The 17,755-nt window shown below is 37.0% G+C and overlaps 1 protein-coding gene across 1 annotated transcript in view; it reads left to right on the top strand.

Moving 5' to 3' along the window:
* LOC132311294 (callose synthase 9) overlaps window positions 1-17,755 on the top strand; it is a 134,962-nt gene that overhangs the window by 100,095 nt on the left and 17,112 nt on the right. The window contains exons 43-51 of the mRNA XM_059809142.1: window positions 2,118-2,165; window positions 2,371-2,529; window positions 10,338-10,451; window positions 10,534-10,622; window positions 10,727-10,885; window positions 10,963-11,065; window positions 12,658-12,777; window positions 16,473-16,523; window positions 16,616-16,798. Coding sequence (XP_059665125.1) covers window positions 2,118-2,165; window positions 2,371-2,529; window positions 10,338-10,451; window positions 10,534-10,622; window positions 10,727-10,885; window positions 10,963-11,065; window positions 12,658-12,777; window positions 16,473-16,523; window positions 16,616-16,798 — 1,026 coding nt within the window. The remainder of the gene's footprint in view (window positions 1-2,117; window positions 2,166-2,370; window positions 2,530-10,337; window positions 10,452-10,533; window positions 10,623-10,726; window positions 10,886-10,962; window positions 11,066-12,657; window positions 12,778-16,472; window positions 16,524-16,615; window positions 16,799-17,755) is intronic.

The raw sequence follows: 17,755 nt of genomic DNA on the forward strand, positions 1-17,755 counted from the left end.
GCACCAAGAATGTATTTGCTTGTTGCTGCACCAACACAGCAAATATGGATACTCGGGGTCTGCTACCATTCCAAACCAGTGAAAACCACAGAACCTCAGTACCCTGATGTCTACAATAATTCCTTGCAGCTTTGAAACTGAATTGGCCATCAGCCCATCCAATCTCATCATCCACTGCATGATTAGTGAATTTATTCAGATATTGAGCAATCTCTGGAGGCCAGGAAGGTGGAACATTCCACCCAGATTGCTGCTGTAGTACACTTATAGTGTCATTAAGATTGAAACCAGCAACAAGAGTTCTTAGACCAAACCTCTGATGTAGAGATAGCCTCTCATACCAAGGGTCAAAAAATAGACTGAATATATAACCATTATTAATGTTGTAAACTAACTTCTGTAGCAGTTTCTCCCTTACAGACAAGATGTCCTTCCAAATAGCAGAATCAGAGGCTTTATTCAACAAATTCCAGTCCACCTTCCCTCTTTGACAGTGTAACCTTCTCCCAGCTAAGTAAAGGCTTCTCGGATTCAGATTCATTATTTTTACTCTCAAATCCATGATATGCAGCTTGAATGGTGACAGCTTCTTTAACGTCAGACAAGTTGCTGATTGTTTCCTTAGTCTTCTCGTCTTCACCTTTCTTTCTTCTTTATCTATTTCAATCTTAGATTCATTGGATTCATTGTCTCCCGATTGAACCTTGTTGCATTTTTTGATTTAATTTCTTCAATTGAATTTCTTCTACCCTCATGTAAATTAACACCATTATTCACTAAAGAAATTTCTTCTTCATGTTCCTTCTCCTTTTCGTCAATTTCTTGAAGCGAATAGGTTGATTGTACTCCCAAGATCTCATCTTCTTCGTCTACACTTTCAAATGAATCATCAAAAGTTGACTGAAAGGTGATTGATTACAACTCTTGGGCACTTGGCATGTGTAGGATCAAAATTCAGGTTCTATAGAACGTTTCACCTTTCCTGTCCATATGCTTTCTGACAATTTAACAGATGTGGCAGCACTCTAATTTGCACTTGTAGACTGCATATGTCACTGAAATCTTTCTTCAGTAGGTTGTTTTATCCAATTTTCACCTTGATATCGCTTTGCTCGCCGCCTTCTCTGTCTCCCAATATCCAAATTACGAGGAGAAATTATTCCATATTGTTCTAATTGTGCTCAGTCGAGAAATTTGGTGTTGCAAATTCTCAAAGTCTTTTTTTTTTTTTTTTTTCCTAAGTGGCTGTGGATTAAAAGGAATAAAGGATAAAACGATAAAGTACAGGATTAAAGTGGAATCATACCACCACTCTACATAGCAATGGAAATGAAATAGGTCCATTTCCAACAAGAAGAGAACAGAAAAACTAAAAGGCTGAATACAAGTGGCCAACTGCAAGACATTCTAATCAGCTAAAGAAACTGCAGCAAAATCCGAGACCTCACAAACAGCCATTCTGGCAACAACAGAAGCAGGAATGCAACCACCATTCATGTAACCTCTGATTTCTAGCTCCCCACAATCCCCACACTGTAGTAGTAAAGAACATTCTGAAGATACTATGTCTTTTAGAGCTCTGTCTGAAAGAATTGACATTCCAGTTGATATACTGATCAAAGGAAGAGATTTCAGAGATATTCCAGCCTGCAAACTCAGAAATCCAAGCCCAAAGCAAACCTCATTGGCAAAGGTGCAAGACCAGAATGGTGATTCACTGCACAGTTATGACAAATTGCGGTCAAACGGATCCTCCTGTTTTGAAAATTAATCAAGCTTGGCAATCTGTCAAGAATGGCCAAAACTATGGTAACAGAAGTTCTTGGCCTCCCTTTATTCCAAACAAGAGAAAACCAAGGAACCCTAGCCATAGATCCGAAGTAATCACAGATCTGAAGGAAACGCTCTGATACCACTTGAAGCAAATAGATATGATTCCACTAGACACTATTAATTTGGTGCATCACCTATGGGAAAATAAGTTGTCTGTGTACAACACATAGTTTTTCTGCCCAAGCCATTACATACAGGTCATATGTAGAATACTCCATGTTACAATTTGTAGTACTCTAGCTTCTTGTTCTCATCTGACAAGCCTTATTATAATGTGTTTGCAGTTAACGGTGCTGACAGTATACTTTTTCCTCTATGGAAAGGCCTATTTGGTAAGTTTTATATCTTTTATTTTTTGTGGCAACTTTGTAGTCGACAGTTTGTCATGTTTAATCTTCTTGACTAGGATGAAATAAATTTTGAGTGTTTGCCTTGGGAATCATTAACAGGCAGCATACCACTTGGACATCATATTTCATAGATCTTTCATTCCTTTTAGAGCTCTTTTACATCATATGGATTTTTAACATGTTGCAGGCACTGTCTGGACTTGATGGAGAAATTGAAGATAGAGCTAAAATATCCAAGAATACTGCCCTGAGCGCTGCTTTAAACACACAGTTTCTCTTCCAAATTGGTATCTTTACTGCTGTGCCAATGATTTTGGGTTTCATATTGGAAATGGGATTTCTAAGGGTATGTTCTTCAACCATGAAATGATGTGAAACTGCATATTGCATAATCAGGATAAATTTTTATTATATGTTTTATGATTTCCCTCTTATATTAATACTGCAGATGATTTATTTATGTTTGCAGCAATTGGAGAAGAGTCTCTTGTGTATTAATTCTTGAAATCTACATATATATGCTTCTTGTTGGTGCAGCAAAAGCTCACGAACACAAAGATTCAATGAAAGCCAACAAAGCAATCGCACACAAACACAAGATATAACGTGTTTCAGCTAAAACCACGGATGAGAAGAGATTCCACTATGATTTGAATAGTTATTACAAGAGTAGAGTTCCAACAACTCGTAGATGCCTTTTCACCATGTGCCACTCCACTAACCTATCTCGTTGCTACCAGTGCTACCGGTGTTTTTCCTACTCTACCAACTCATAAACTATATCTACCCATCAACTCTGTCATGAGACCACATCTCTCTCGCTCTAATAATTCTCAGCCCATAACCTAGGTGTCTATTTATAGAGTTCTAGTAGAAATATAAAAAGAAGAAAAAGGAGAGAATTGTGTAAAGGCTTGAATGAGATGAATCTAACACATTCACAGCTCTAGTATTTATAGATAAAAAGAGTACATGCTCATATTACAAGTGAGGAAACTAAATCAAATCACAACATATTCTATTGCATAATGAGATCTCTGCTATTATGGTAAGTCATTCCATAAATCGTGGATATCATATATGGTAACACTCCCCCTTAAGTTGGTGTGTGGATATTTGAAACGCCCAACTTGGACAATGCATTCTAAAACACAATCTTGCTGATGCACTTTATGAGAATGTTTGCAAACTGCTAAGAGCTTGTGACAAATGGAGTGCAAATTTGACCAGAGATGATCTTCTCTCGAATGAAGTGATGGTCCATCTCTATATGCTTAATCCTGTCATGCTGAGCGGGATTTGCTGCTATGCTAATGGCAGACTTGTTGTCGTAGTAGAGTGAGAATGGAATCAACAATGGAAGGCACAAGTCTGTCATCAAGGTTTTCAGCCATAGCAACTCATATACACCAAGAGCCATAGCCCTATACTCTGCCTCTGCACTAGATCGAGAGACAACATCCTGCTTCTTACTGCGCCAAGTTACCACCAATAGTGGTACAATAACCTGAAGTTGAACTCCTATCTGAAATTGATGCTACATAATCAGCATCTGTCCAAGCCTCAACACGTAAGTGACCATGATTGGCAAACAAAATACCACGGCCCGGACACTCTTTTAAGTAGCGAAGGATCCGAATAGTTGCATCAAGGTGAGGGGTGCAAGGAGAGTGCATGAATTAACTTACGACACTCACGGCATAAGCAATGTCAGGTCAAGTCATGGATAAATAAATGAGCTTCCCCACAAGTCGTTGATACTAACCAACATCTAACAACAACTCCCCCTCAGAATCAGCCAACCGATGATTCTGCTCAATTGGAGTATCAGCAGGACGAGCGCCAAGCTAACCAAAAGCAAAAAGCAAGTCAAGAACATACTTGCATTGAGAGATGAAAATGCCACCCTTGGAGTGAGCCGCCTCAATGCCCAAGAAGTACCGTAGGGGACCAAGATCTTTAATCTTAAATTGACGGCCAAGATAGCTCTGAACCTCAGCAATTCCGGTAGTATCCATCGTCGGTAAGAACAATAACATTGACATACACAATGAGAGCAACTGTCTCACCACCTGAATGACGTAAAAACAAGGTATGATTAGCTGCACTTTGATGGAAACCAAATTTGAGTATGGTAGTGCTAAAGTGATCAGACCAAGCTCGAGGAGACTGCTTGAGGCCATACAGAGAACGACGAAGACGACATACAATGCCGGAATGAGCAGGAGAACGAAAGCCCGGAGGAGGAACCATGTACACCTCCTCCTGCAAATCACCAGTGAGAAAAGGCATTCTTGACATCTAACTGAAATAGAGACCAAGATTGAATCGCAGCAACATAAAATAATACACGGATGGTATTCATCTTGGCAACTGGGGCAAAAGTCTCTTGATAATTTATGCCATAAATCTGAGCATAACCCTTGGCAACCAACCAGGCCTTGTAATGAGCAACTGACCTATCTGGATTATGCTTAACTGTAAACACTCAACGACAACCCACAGCCTTTCGTCCAATAGGAAGCGGAACCATGGCCAAGTCTGATTTTTCTTAAGTGCTTGTAGTTCTTCTGTCATAGCATCACGCCATTGAGGTTGTGCTAGTGCATATGCAACACTAGAAGGAAGAGGAACCGAGGCAACAGAAACAAGAAAGCTCCGATAAGAGGGTGAGAGAGCATAATCCGAAACAAAATTAGAAATAGGGTATGTACAAGAGCGTTTACCCTTTTGAAGAGCAATGGAGCGATCATCAAGCGAAACAATAGCTTGAGAAAGTGGAGCTGGTGCTGAAGGAACAGGGCAGCCTATCGTGGGAGTAGAAGCTTGTACCTGTTCTTTGCGACTATAAACCTGTGAAAAAGGAACAATTCCCCTTGCTGGAGGGGTATCACGAGGAGGAATCATAGAAGACGAAACAGGTAACGGTAGAGGAGTTGAAGACAGAAGAAGGTGATCATCCATTATATTCAATGGGAACCATTCACTTTGAGAACCAACTGAACCACTATAGTATGGTGTATGCTCAAAGAAAGAAATATCCATGGATATAAACCGCCGACGATCGGGAGGATGGTAACACCTATAACCTTTTTGAGAGTGAGAATAGCCCAAAAACACGCACTTCAAAGCCTTGGGGTCAATTGTACGAGTCTGCCCCAACTGCTGAACAAGGCACACACACCCAAAGACTCGTGGAGGAATAAAAAAAAGAGATGAATTGGGATGTAAGATTGAGAGTGGGGCTACAAAGTTAAGAACCCTAGAAGGAGTCCTATTAATAATGTATACAGTTGAAAGAACTGCATCTCCCCAAAATGACTGGGGAACATTCATGCCAATGCAGATTGCTCTGGTTAAGTCAAGGATGTGGCGATTCTTTCTCTTAGAACAACCATTCTGATGCTCAATCCCAAATTCTGTACATTACCGTTGTACCTCCCCATAAACGTACTCTGTACCCTGGTCAGATCTGAATTTTTTAATGGTACGATCTTATTGAGTCTGAACCATTGTCATAAAATTTTTTATAATGGTGTATACCTCATTTTTGGTTTTCATAAGATAAACCCATATAACACGACTATGATCATCAATGAACAACACGAAATATCAAAATCCAAGACTAGAAGTAATTGGGCAAGGACCCCACACATCTGAATGAACAAGATCAAAATGTGTTAAAGTAGATTTATTACTACTAGCAGGATAATTGGAACGAACATGTTTAGCCATATAACATGTCTCACAGGATAAATCTGACACTACCACGTTACAAAATAAGGAAGAAAATAAATGTTTTAAATAACCGAAAGAAATATGTCCTACATGCATGTGCCAACGCATAAGCTGGGCTTTATTATATGAAACAAAATTAAAAAGTGAAGATGAATGTGCTTGAGGTGACAAAGGAGCATCCAACAGGTATAGACCATCCACTTCACGCCCACTGCCAATCGTCCGTTTCGACACCAGATCCTGAAAAATACATTGAGAAGGAAAGAACGTTACACTACAATTTAATTTTTTGGTAACGCTACTAACAAAAATAAGATTTTTAGTCAACTATGAAGTGTATCTAACAAAGTTAATGAAGGAGTAACTGATATATGACCCTTTCCAGCAATGGAAGATGAAGAGCCATCCGCAAGGCGTACCTTGTGATGGCCAGAGTAGATATTATAAGATTGGAAGAATCAGGACATACTAGTCATATTGTCTGACGCACCAGAATCAATGATCCATGGTGTCGAAGATGTAGATACGCTATGTGCAGACGCAATAATACCTGAGTGGGCATAAGTGGAGGCTGGTTGAGATGATGCCTTCATTTGGCTGAAGAATTGTTTGAACTTGTCCAAATCAGCTTGAGTCAAGGTAATTGTGGCAAAAGATGTAGAGGCAGAGTTGTCAGGAGTGGACAACAAGATTGGCTATGAAACAGAATGTGCAGAGGATCGAGACTGTTGTTTCTGTTGCGGTGGGTGTCCATGTAGAGCATAACAACGAGATTTGATATGACCAATTTTTCCGCAATGGTCACATCGTCCGCATTGTCGTCCCAGAGGAGGATCGGTGATAGAGCTTTGAACTAACTGGGATGGTGCAGTTCTTGATAGGTTGGGAACCCGAACTGCCATAGCAGAACGATGAACAGAAGCAACACCTAATGGATGAGTCTGACGGCTCTCATCTGACAACAAATAGGAGTATGCATCCTCAAGAGTAGGGAATGAAGATAAGCCTAATAAATAAACACGAGCATACTCAAACTCGTCGTTCAAACCAGTAAGAAACTGAAACACTCAATTCTTCTCCACAATCCCTGCATATAAAACTGCATCATCTGGATCCTTCCAAGAGTGGAAGGAATCATAATATGACATCTCTTCCCAAATAACACGAAGCTTGGCGATGAAACCTGAAACTGTCAAGTCACCTTGAGAAATCCTGGTGATATCTTGCCCCAGCTGGAAAATCCGTGCATTATTCTGCCACTGAGAATAAGTGCGTTGAACTGAATTCCAAATCTGCTTAGAAGTCTTCATAAACATTATAGCCAACAGCTATGTTTGGTTTCATCAAATTGACTAGCCAAGACATAACCATAGCGCTATGTGCAAACCACTATGGATATGCCTTCTTTGACTCGGCTGGCTCTTTCTCAGAATCAGTAATATAACCAAACTTGCCTTTGACACCAATGAACATCTTGGCAGACTGTGCCCAATCAAATAGTTGGAACCATCTAACTTCACCATGGTGATTTGAAGTCCTGGATTTTCTGATGAGTTGGTGGAAAAAATGGCACAACCACCCACAGAACTTGACCCAAGAGAATTAACAGTCAAGGACCCTGAATCTGCCATAATCTGTCACACGACAATAAAAAAACTCCAAAAACACCACAAATTCTGTTAATAAATCAAAGGGTCTCCTCAGACCATAAACAATAATAATGTCTCCTCAAACTATTCTCGAAAAATCCAAATACATACTTTGTTTTTTAAGGAGCGTTGTTAGCTTACATATAGCCAAACTGCCTCTTTCTTAATATCCGAAATCTCTTTATCGACTAATTGTTTTTTACCCAAGCTCTTCTAGGTGTTGGTGACCAACTATCCCAATTTACGCAACCCTAGAAGAGTAAAAAAGAAATTTTAAAACTTAAAAATACCTGTTTTCGATCACAAAATGGCAACACAGAAAAACATGTGTAGGCAAAGTCACACGATGTCACAAACAGCCCAAGGTGGCTGCCGCAGTAGTAGCAAGGCTGCTAAAAGGTGTGAAAGGTGTTGGCTCTGATACCAAGTAGAAATATAAAAAGAAGAAAAATGAGAGAATTGTGTAAAGGCTTGAATGAGATGAATCACTCATTCACCGCTCTAGTATTTATAGATAAAAAGAGCATATGCTCATATTATAAGAAAGGAAACTAAATCAAATCACAACATATTCTAAAGCACATTTTATAGCATAATCAGATCTCTACTATTATGTAAGTCATTCCATAAATCGTGGATATCATATATGCTAACAATTCCAAACTCAATTCCTTGTTGGACAAGGATTACAATTCCTTGAAGCCCAAGACTTGCCAAACAAGAATTACCTAATAAAATACAACTCTATAATAGAAACCTAATTAGAATAGGAATTTGAAACGCAGTTTCCAACAGTTCTTTATGCGGCGCAAATGGAAGAGGACTTTCTTTAAACAGTTTAACATCCTAAGAAGGCTAGACTAAAATTGTGTTAACAGGGGCAACATTTTTTATGGGTTTTGAGTCATTTAGTTAAGTCGTAAATTTGTCTTATTTTTTTTTAGTGTTTGAGCTTTAGTTTCATTTTACTTCTGTTTAATGAGGCATGTGCTATTAAGTGAGTCGTGTGACCATTTAAGGGCTGTTTTGTCAATTTTAGCATCTTTTATTCTGCTGGACAGAATAGTAGCCGTTAGCTTATATTTATATGAAGGGTTAGGATTAAATCTTTGTTAGGGCATCCCTTGTGCCTTATAAAAGGGTTGTTCTAAGCTGTATTCAGCAGTTTTTGATTTATTAATAATATATTCAGCTTGCTACTGCAGCTTTCTACGTCTCCCTTTCTTTTGGGATTGTGTTGTTGGTGTTTAAGCTATCTCTAGCTTGATCTATTTCTCTATTTTTACCTTCTTGCAAATTTATTCTCTCTTTTCTAATTAAATGCATTAGTTCTCATCACACGTGTGTGTATGAAATTTGAACGGTGATTGTCACTATAACATCAGCGCTGACTTTGATTCAAGTCATTGGTACTTAAATTATTCTCTCTTTTATTGAAACTGTTATTTGCTATTTGTGGTTTTATGTCAATTACTACCACTGTTCTGCTGTTATATGATGTAAAGCATATTACTAAGAAAAAGGGGCAAACTGGAAAGTTCATATGGAATGGATTCTGGGACTTCTGTACTCAAGTTTTGATATTTTAATGCTGCTGGTATTTTCTTTTAAAGTTATATTAGACTCAGGTGTCGAATCTATTTTAGTAATTTTTGATTTGTTGGACATGGACTTTTGTAGTTGTTTGTGGGGTTCAGGATATCCTCATAGGTATAGGATGTTCTTAATTATCACAATTTGTAAACTTCCTATGCTTTTTTCATTTTTTTTTCACAAATATATTTTAAATTCCTATTTTTTGTAATTTTTTTAACATATATTTAAAATCCCTATTTTCTGTAATGTGTGACATTACTTTTCCTGAAAAATATATTTAATTGAAATTTAATAAAAATTAAATTAAATGGAATGTAATGACAAAAGGAAGTTTTCCTCTATCTCATAAATTGGAACCTTTCTCTTCCGTCAAATTTGAGCCATTTCTTGTCCGTCCATCATCACATGGGGAGGATTGGGGTGTCTGATTTGGGTTCATATATGTACAACATGTCCCATATTCAGGGACAGAGCCAAGACCAGCAAACATGCTGACTAACAGTGTTGCAAGGCAGCAAGTGTAACTTGAGATGGGAAGATTTTTTTGCCAAAAAAAAAAATACAAAAAAATGAGGAATAAAAAAGAAAGAAAGAGAGATGATATAGATTTGGGATAAGGAAAGCAGAAGAGCTTATAGGGAAAAAAAGAACACAGGCATGGTACATTTTTAAATCTCAGGAACTCCAAAAGAGAAAAAAGATATTTCCATAGTGGTTTACGTGCAAGAAAGTAACCTTTTTTTTTCTTTTTTTTTTAAATGCTCTCTATTAGTTTGCCAGAAAGGCCTCTCTCTCTCGCTGAACATTTGTTTTATTTTGCGTGGGTGTGGGGGTTGTTGGGTAAGGAAAAACATATTCTGTGCTTTTTCAATTATCCTATTTATTGCTGATCAGGAAAAAATATATATATTTAAAATAAGAGTCAGAAATTAGCTTATTTAGTACTCTGATTTTGTGTTGTTTATGCTTTTGATGTACTAAGCTCCTTTTCCATCAATGTTTTGCATGTTCTATGCATTAAATATCTCAGATTAAGGACTTGACTGCTTCTTGGTTTGCTTGTCTTTTTCTTCGTATATGTGCCCTATAATATTATTTGACCATTTTTTATTATCAGTAAAATAGCTGTTTAAATATTACACTTATGGTTTTCTTTTTATTGCTGCTGCAGGCTGTAGTTAGTTTTGTCACTATGCAGCTTCAGCTTTGCACCATCTTCTTCACATTCTCTCTGGGCACCAGAACACATTATTTTGGTCGGACTATTCTCCATGGTGGTGCACGGGTTTGTTCTTTAGCTTTCTATTCATATTCAACTATTGTTCTGTCAAGGAGAATATTCTAAAGTATTGTTAATTTATCCACAGTATCAAGCAACTGGTAGGGGATTTGTGGTCCGGCATATAAAATTTTCTGAGAATTACAGGATTTACTCCCGCAGCCATTTTGTTAAAGGGTCTCTCTCTCTCTCTTTCTCACACACACACACACGATACACATGCACTTTGTCCTTCCACTTGAACTAATGCAGATTTTTTTTTATACTCTTAATATCTTCAGATTGGAAGTTGTGCTTTTGTTGGTAGTATACCTTGCGTATGGTTCTAACAATGGCAGTGCACTATCCTACATACTTCTTACTGTTAGTAGTTGGTTCATGGCTATTTCTTGGCTTTTTGCTCCCTATTTGTTTAATCCATCCGGTTTTGAGTGGCAGAAGTAAGTGATTCTTTCTCTAGTTTGACAGTATCTCAGTCTGCATATTCTATATCCACATTCTGTGTTTTCTTTTATAGGACTGTAGAGGACTTCAGAGATTGGACAAATTGGCTTCTTTATCGAGGTGGAATTGGAGTTAAAGGAGAAGAAAGCTGGGAAGCTTGGTGGGATGAAGAACTGGTATTTTTCTGCTTCAAGATAAATTTGTTGGTCAACATTCTTGATTGGCATTTCATGTTCTGGCCCATAATATGCTTTCTTGTTACATAAATCTTACAGATTTGTTCCTGTTGTATAAACATTGTTTCATGACATGGAATACCGTTTTGGCAATTAGCAAATGATGTTCTCTGAAATAATTGATGTGTGAAATGTCTTATAACAGAATATAATAAAGCAATACTTAGTACTGGGTCCTTAGGGTGAAATGAATGAATGAGATGCACCTGAATCTACCAGTACTTTAGCCCTTGAATTGAACAATAAGAACATACCTCTCAGAACCACAGTTGATTGTGGAACTGTCATTTATGGCTTCTGTTATAAGATATATGGTTTTGGTCCAGTGAGATAGTATGTTGTAATATTCATGCCTACATATGTTCTGGAGTGCACCTAATTGTGAAAGATATTCTTCATAGCCAGGTGATAGGCTGCCCTCTAAGTAATTTTCAGCATGATGTTGGGAAAATTACTAAGAAGTCCTACTTTTAAAAATGTAAGACCATCGAGTCTGTTAGAATCTAATTCATTAACAGGACTTGATGGTCTTACATGTTTAAAAGTAGGAATTCTTGTCCCTTTAATGTTTTCTGTATTTACAGTCCTGCATTGACTCTTGAATTAACAGTCATCTATAGTTCGTAACAGAATTTCAATAATAAAATATTGCTGAAATGGTAGCAATACATGCATCAAACCTTACTAGTGCAACCCTTAGTTTGTGGACTCCAGAGACCAGAATAAGAACACGAAGCATACTTGGGAAGCCACTGAAAAGTAGTTTAATTATTCATTTTGGGCGGATATTCTGAGTATTTGAATCTGTGTATATATGTATATATTAAGAATCGAGCCCTATCGAACTTTACTTACAAGCATGTTGATGAACACATTTTGTACATGTTCACAAACAAACAAGCCGAGCTATAGTTGTTTGGGATTGGCTTGTTTATGGAATAAGCTTGAAAAAACTGTTTGGAGCTCAGCTCTTATACTTGGTAAATGAACACGAGTCAAGCTCTTATAGATTGGAGCCCATGTAGTGTTTGCGAACAGGATGGCTCATTTCCATCCCTAATTATTTGTATTTAGAGGTCATTTCAAAGGGGTGAGAAATTTTTTTAGGATTTTTCTTGCTTCTGACTGCGTTACCATTTTGTGGTATTCATTTTAATTGTTTTCTATAGTCACGTGGCAAGAACATACAACTTTGTATTTCTCTGTATTATTAGTTTCAGGGGGGTGACGGGAGACCTCATGGAACATAAAATTATATGCGCGTGATGTTTGAGAAGAATTTTTTTTATTTACATAGCGTTTGAAATAAACTAATTTGTAGCATGTTTTTATCACATTTAAGATCTGCTGAAGAAATATGTTTTTCGAGTTCCTTTTTGCAGTTCTATTGATATCACTAGTTTTTTAAACGTGAATTTAATTATCAGAATCCCCAAACACCAGCTTGACGGTTAGACATTCTTTTTGTGATAATGCTTTGTGCTGCTAAAGTTCTCCTATCTCTTTTGATGATACTAACAGATTGTCTACAGGCACATATTCGAAGCTTTTCAGGGAGGGTATTGGAAACTATTCTGAGCCTTAGATTTTTTATATTCCAGTATGGGGTTGTCTACAAGTTAGACGTACATGGATCAGATACATCATTAACGGTAACAACTTTCATCATTAGTCGGATAAAAATTCATTATCCTTGTTTACGACTGTCAAATTTCTGTTCTTGTTGATTTTTTGGAGGCTAAATTTAATCTTTCCATACTTGATTTCCTTAGACTAGAAGCTAGAAATAAGTTATAGCATGCTGGCCTTTTTCTGAGACAATATGTATATGTTGGAAATTGTATGTCATGCCCCCAAGTTGGGGTTAGGGTACTCTTGACCTCTCCTCAACAAGTGAGGGTTCGCAGCAATAATTCACATAACATCACCATAAAACTAATGATGGTAAAATGCAAAAAAATAAAATAAAATAAATAAAATAAAATAAAAAATAAAATAAAATAAAAATCTGAACTATTGCCCAATCATCCACAAACCCCCTCAAAAGTTGCCAAATAAAACCCCCTGAACTATACATTTTTGTTGCAGATAGCCCCATCAGGGGATGTGCCTGTTGGATCTCACCATTAACATATCACATGCAGGTCACTCGACACACTATAAAATTTAATGACCATAATACCCTTATGAACTGAAAATACTATTGCCCCTTGTTGTTACCATTACACCCCAAGACCTCTTTATATGACTCTTGTACCTTAACACACACTATACTCTATACACACATATATAGAGTTAGAAATCACTGTTCATCGTCTTCACATGCGTGCTTTCTGAAAAAATATATATATATATATAATCTTGCAGGAAAATGAACTAATCAGTAAGAGAGTGACGCTATACTTCTAATTTTCTGAATAGAAGAAGGAGGTCGGACCAGCAAATGTCTGGTCTTCTCTTTTAGCTGATAAAAAGTCAATGAACCCGACACTTGATGCTGACCCACAAAGTAGCAATGACAGATTCCTCACGCAAGTCCATTAGGGAGCCATCCGAAGAACACCAGAATGTTGGATATCTTCTTTCTTGAAAGAGAGCAGATTGTCGGGACAATCGAAGAATTTTCATAGTTCGCCTTCGCTGGAGAAGAACCAATTGCAGATGACAGCATCGGAGTTCGCGTTCTCCGGAGAAGAAACAATTTCAGATGACGGCACCGGCGTCGGATTCAGCAACAGCTATGGTATTTTATTGTGGATTGAGATTGAGCTTTAAGATTGGGCAACTGAAACACTATCTTAGGCATTGAGGAGCAATGTCCACCGTGAACAAAGAGAACAATTACCCTTCTCTCTCAATCTTATTCCTTTCTTTCTCTCTCTAAAAATCAACCAAAGATTCATCTCTCTCAAAAGATCTGAATCAGAGATTCAATCTCCCAATACCGTAACTCGCCGGAAGCCCTTTAGAGTCGCCGCCACAGTAGGTCGTCGGCCCAGGTTGCAGTCATTGAAGAGATATAGTAGTATCCTAGAAGATATATATATATATATACACCACGCGTTTTAGCAACAGTTGCTAGCTTTTATTTTATTTTATTTTATTTTTTTACATTTGTAAGCTTTTTCTAGCTTTGCTGTCTACATTTCATTGGCCAGTGAGATTGTACTTTACATGTCATCAACTTAAGTGTATGTAGGAGATGGATCCCACAAATCCACGTGACATGACCACACGACGCTGGTCAAGCTCAAGAACGCTCCAGTAGAGCTCCTCGAGTAAAGCCACACTAGAAACCCGCATCGCAATTCTCGAGAGCGACGCCCACACAAGGGCGCTTGAGGACAGCTTCTACAGGTATGCCCACATTGAGACCAAGGTAGGATGGTCTCGAGGGTCTATATCTCTCGCTCTGCGATCTTGAAGGACCTTTGGTTTGGAGGATGAGAAGCTAGAGCTCACCTAGCCTATAGGCCTAGTCAATGAGATGATGACATCACGTGCCTCAACTGTAACACTCTCTAGCAAACTTGCAATAAGTAACTAATCAGCATATAAAAGATGGAAAATTTTCAAACTGCAACAGTAGGACATAAAGAACCAATACCAACTTCATACTCTATAAGAGAGGAAAAATACTCAGCAATGTAATGATAGGAATATGTACAATTATATAATTAGCTTCACTTATTAGACATTCTTATTGGGTTCATGTCTGACAAAACATGTTGAACGCATTTCCCATATAATATTCAAATGTAATGTGTCCTATAAAGTTGCTTTAGTCATTTAGAAAAGTCCAAGTAAAATATGCTAGGAGTACATCTTTACAGTAGCCAGCACATATATCCTCCATTTCTGCATTTGTTTTCATACCGGAATGCTAGTTTTCTTCCTTCTTTCTGATTTCTTTTTTAATGGTTTTTATCATTATCATTTTTATTCGTCCTTTTGTAAAAAAAAAACCCTTCCTCCAACCATTCACAACTTTCCTTCTCAAATAATTTTTTTGTTATTTTTAAATCTCCTCCTGTGCATTGGCCTGTCCCTAAACAAAAGATAACATTTTTCTGAAATAGAAATCTCTTCACCTTTATTCATTTGTTTAATCTTTAAACATATGTTTTATTCTGTATACAACCCTTTTTTAGCGTTTATTAATTAGAAAGGCCCCTCTAAACTTCGTAATACAGAATGGCCCTTCCCCTCAGCACAGAAAAGATAAAGAAAAATAAAGAATTAAAGAATCTTTAACATTTCCTTGTTACGTTATATATTCTTTTTCAATTAAATCCTTTAGATCATTTGATTGGACATGGTACAGTTACTAATATTTTTGTTAAATTATGTAAAATTTTATTCGGAACAAATGTTCTTACTAATGTAATATTACTTCATTTTTTTATTCTACCATAGTGTCACCTAGTATGGATGGATTTATAAACCTCAATCATGTTAATTAATCAATCATTGGCTTTATCTTGATGCATGTCCAAACATTTTCACGTGTCCTGAAATATTTCTCCATTTCATTGTATTTCAATAATGTTTTAGCAATTGAGCTGACCAAATTGACAAATCCAAAATGAATATTTGATCCTTCAGATAAACTCATTAATCTAATACTTTATCAAGATTTGGACATTTCTTCAATTTAATATCCGATACTAAAATCTTGAATAAATTTAACAAACTAACAAGAATTGTAAGGGAATAAAGGAAGATAATAAAATGACCTAATTATATAATGTCTCTCAACTTGAAAAGAGCCGATGCATCCCGTTCTTTTTAAAAGCTTTTGCTAAATGACACAAGGAACTTTATAGGCGATGAGACTTTTAATTCAAGTTTCAACCTCAAGTTTTGTTTTCGGAATGAAAATTTTGTTTGGGTTAGAAATTGAGTTCTGAATGTTATTCAACATCCATTGCTCCAGTACCTTCACTTTAGGATTACTACTGCATTTCTCCCCCTACTATTTTGGGTTGGCTACATGAATCACATTGCTATTGCTCATAAATATGTAAGGTTTCTGTTATATTATCTTTGAAAAATTATATATAGTCCCCTATATCCTTGTCCTTGTTTCATACTCGCTTACAAATGCATAAACCTTACAAAAAGTGTTGTTCACTACTACCTTTGAAAAAGTATGTATAGTCCCCTATATCCTTGTCCTTGTTTCATACTCGCTTACAAATGCATAAACCTTACGAAAAGTGTTGTTCACTACTACTGAAAATTTCTTCTTTTTCTATTTAGTGTGAATTCATTAAGAAAAGATTTTTACCAGCAAAGGGAAGAGAACTGATGTTTGTTTTGTTACACGTTCATGTATTTTTTTTAGGTGTATGGCTTATCATGGGTTGTGCTGGCGGTTCTTATAATTCTTTTCAAGGTCTGGAGCATAATTTTGAAACCTTTGAGCTTTAGAATTGCAAGTCATTATATCTGTAATGTGAACACTCAGTTGCATTTTTACTTCTATAGGTATTCACCTTCAGCCAGAAGATCTCAGTTAATTTTCAGCTGCTGTTGCGCTTTATCCAAGGTGTCTCCTTCTTGCTTGCACTGGCTGGTATAGCTGTTGCAGTGGGATTGACAGACCTGTCAATCGTGGATATATTTGCTTCTATCCTGGCATTTGTACCCACTGGTTGGGGCATCCTTTCTGTAAGTTCCAGTGCTCATCTGTATTTTTGTTTTTGACTTAATTTGCTTCTTTTGCTTTAAATTTATTGAGGGCACTACTATGATACAGTACAAGTACCATAGATCTTTTTTCTTAGCTGAATTAAACTGTGAAGCGGTGTTATTGCTGTAAATCTCTGTAGTGAGAAAGTCAATGAGACATCGAAATACTTAAGCATGTTGTCCCATGCTCTATACTTGAAGCTGCAGATGCAGATGCAGATGTTTTGGGGTCACTTAAGGGTCTAGTCAGTACATCTACTCTATATTGATGAGGGACATTTCCACACTAGTAGAATGTCATCCATGTCAGAATTGTAACGATGGTTCGGACACTTATAAAGTGACCTTAAGTTTAAAAACTGTGAACTATAAGTCAGCGTTCTTTTGGCTACGAAATGTATTCTAAAGTTCAGTTCTTAAAAAAAAATTCACACAAACATTAATCTAAGTGACCTTAGGAACATACTTGTAGAACAATGTGTTGCAGTCTATTCTGTGGTGTTGACGTGTTATGTATCCCCTTATGTCTCTGTTAGAGTATAGGAAATCAATAAATGTTTATGGGTGTTGGGAAACTTGTGTATGTACGTGTCTCAAAGTGTCAAACTTATCTGATTCCAAATTTAGGGTTTTGAAAATGTGGCTAGATATTAAACTTGTTTAATACTCCCTCCGTCCCAAAAAGAATGACCCTTTTTGGGAACCTAACTTTTTAAGAGGGTGTGTTTTAGTAGTATTTTATTGTATTGGTAGTGAATGAAATACCAAATTATTCATAGCGGGTCCACAGGGATGTGGTGGTTTACTTTTTATAAATTCAATGCGAGAAGGTTAAATTGGTAATCTTACAAAAAATTGTACTTTGACTTTTTTCAAATGGGACATTTATTTTAGGACAGCCAAAAATGAAAAGATGGACATTTTTTTTGGGACAGA

Source organism: Cornus florida, unplaced genomic scaffold (genome assembly GCF_030987335.1).
Source record: "Cornus florida cultivar Cherokee Brave unplaced genomic scaffold, ASM3098733v1 CherokeeBrave_3.0.0_Hap2_Chr06, whole genome shotgun sequence".
Classification (NCBI taxonomy): Eukaryota; Viridiplantae; Streptophyta; class Magnoliopsida; order Cornales; family Cornaceae; genus Cornus; species Cornus florida.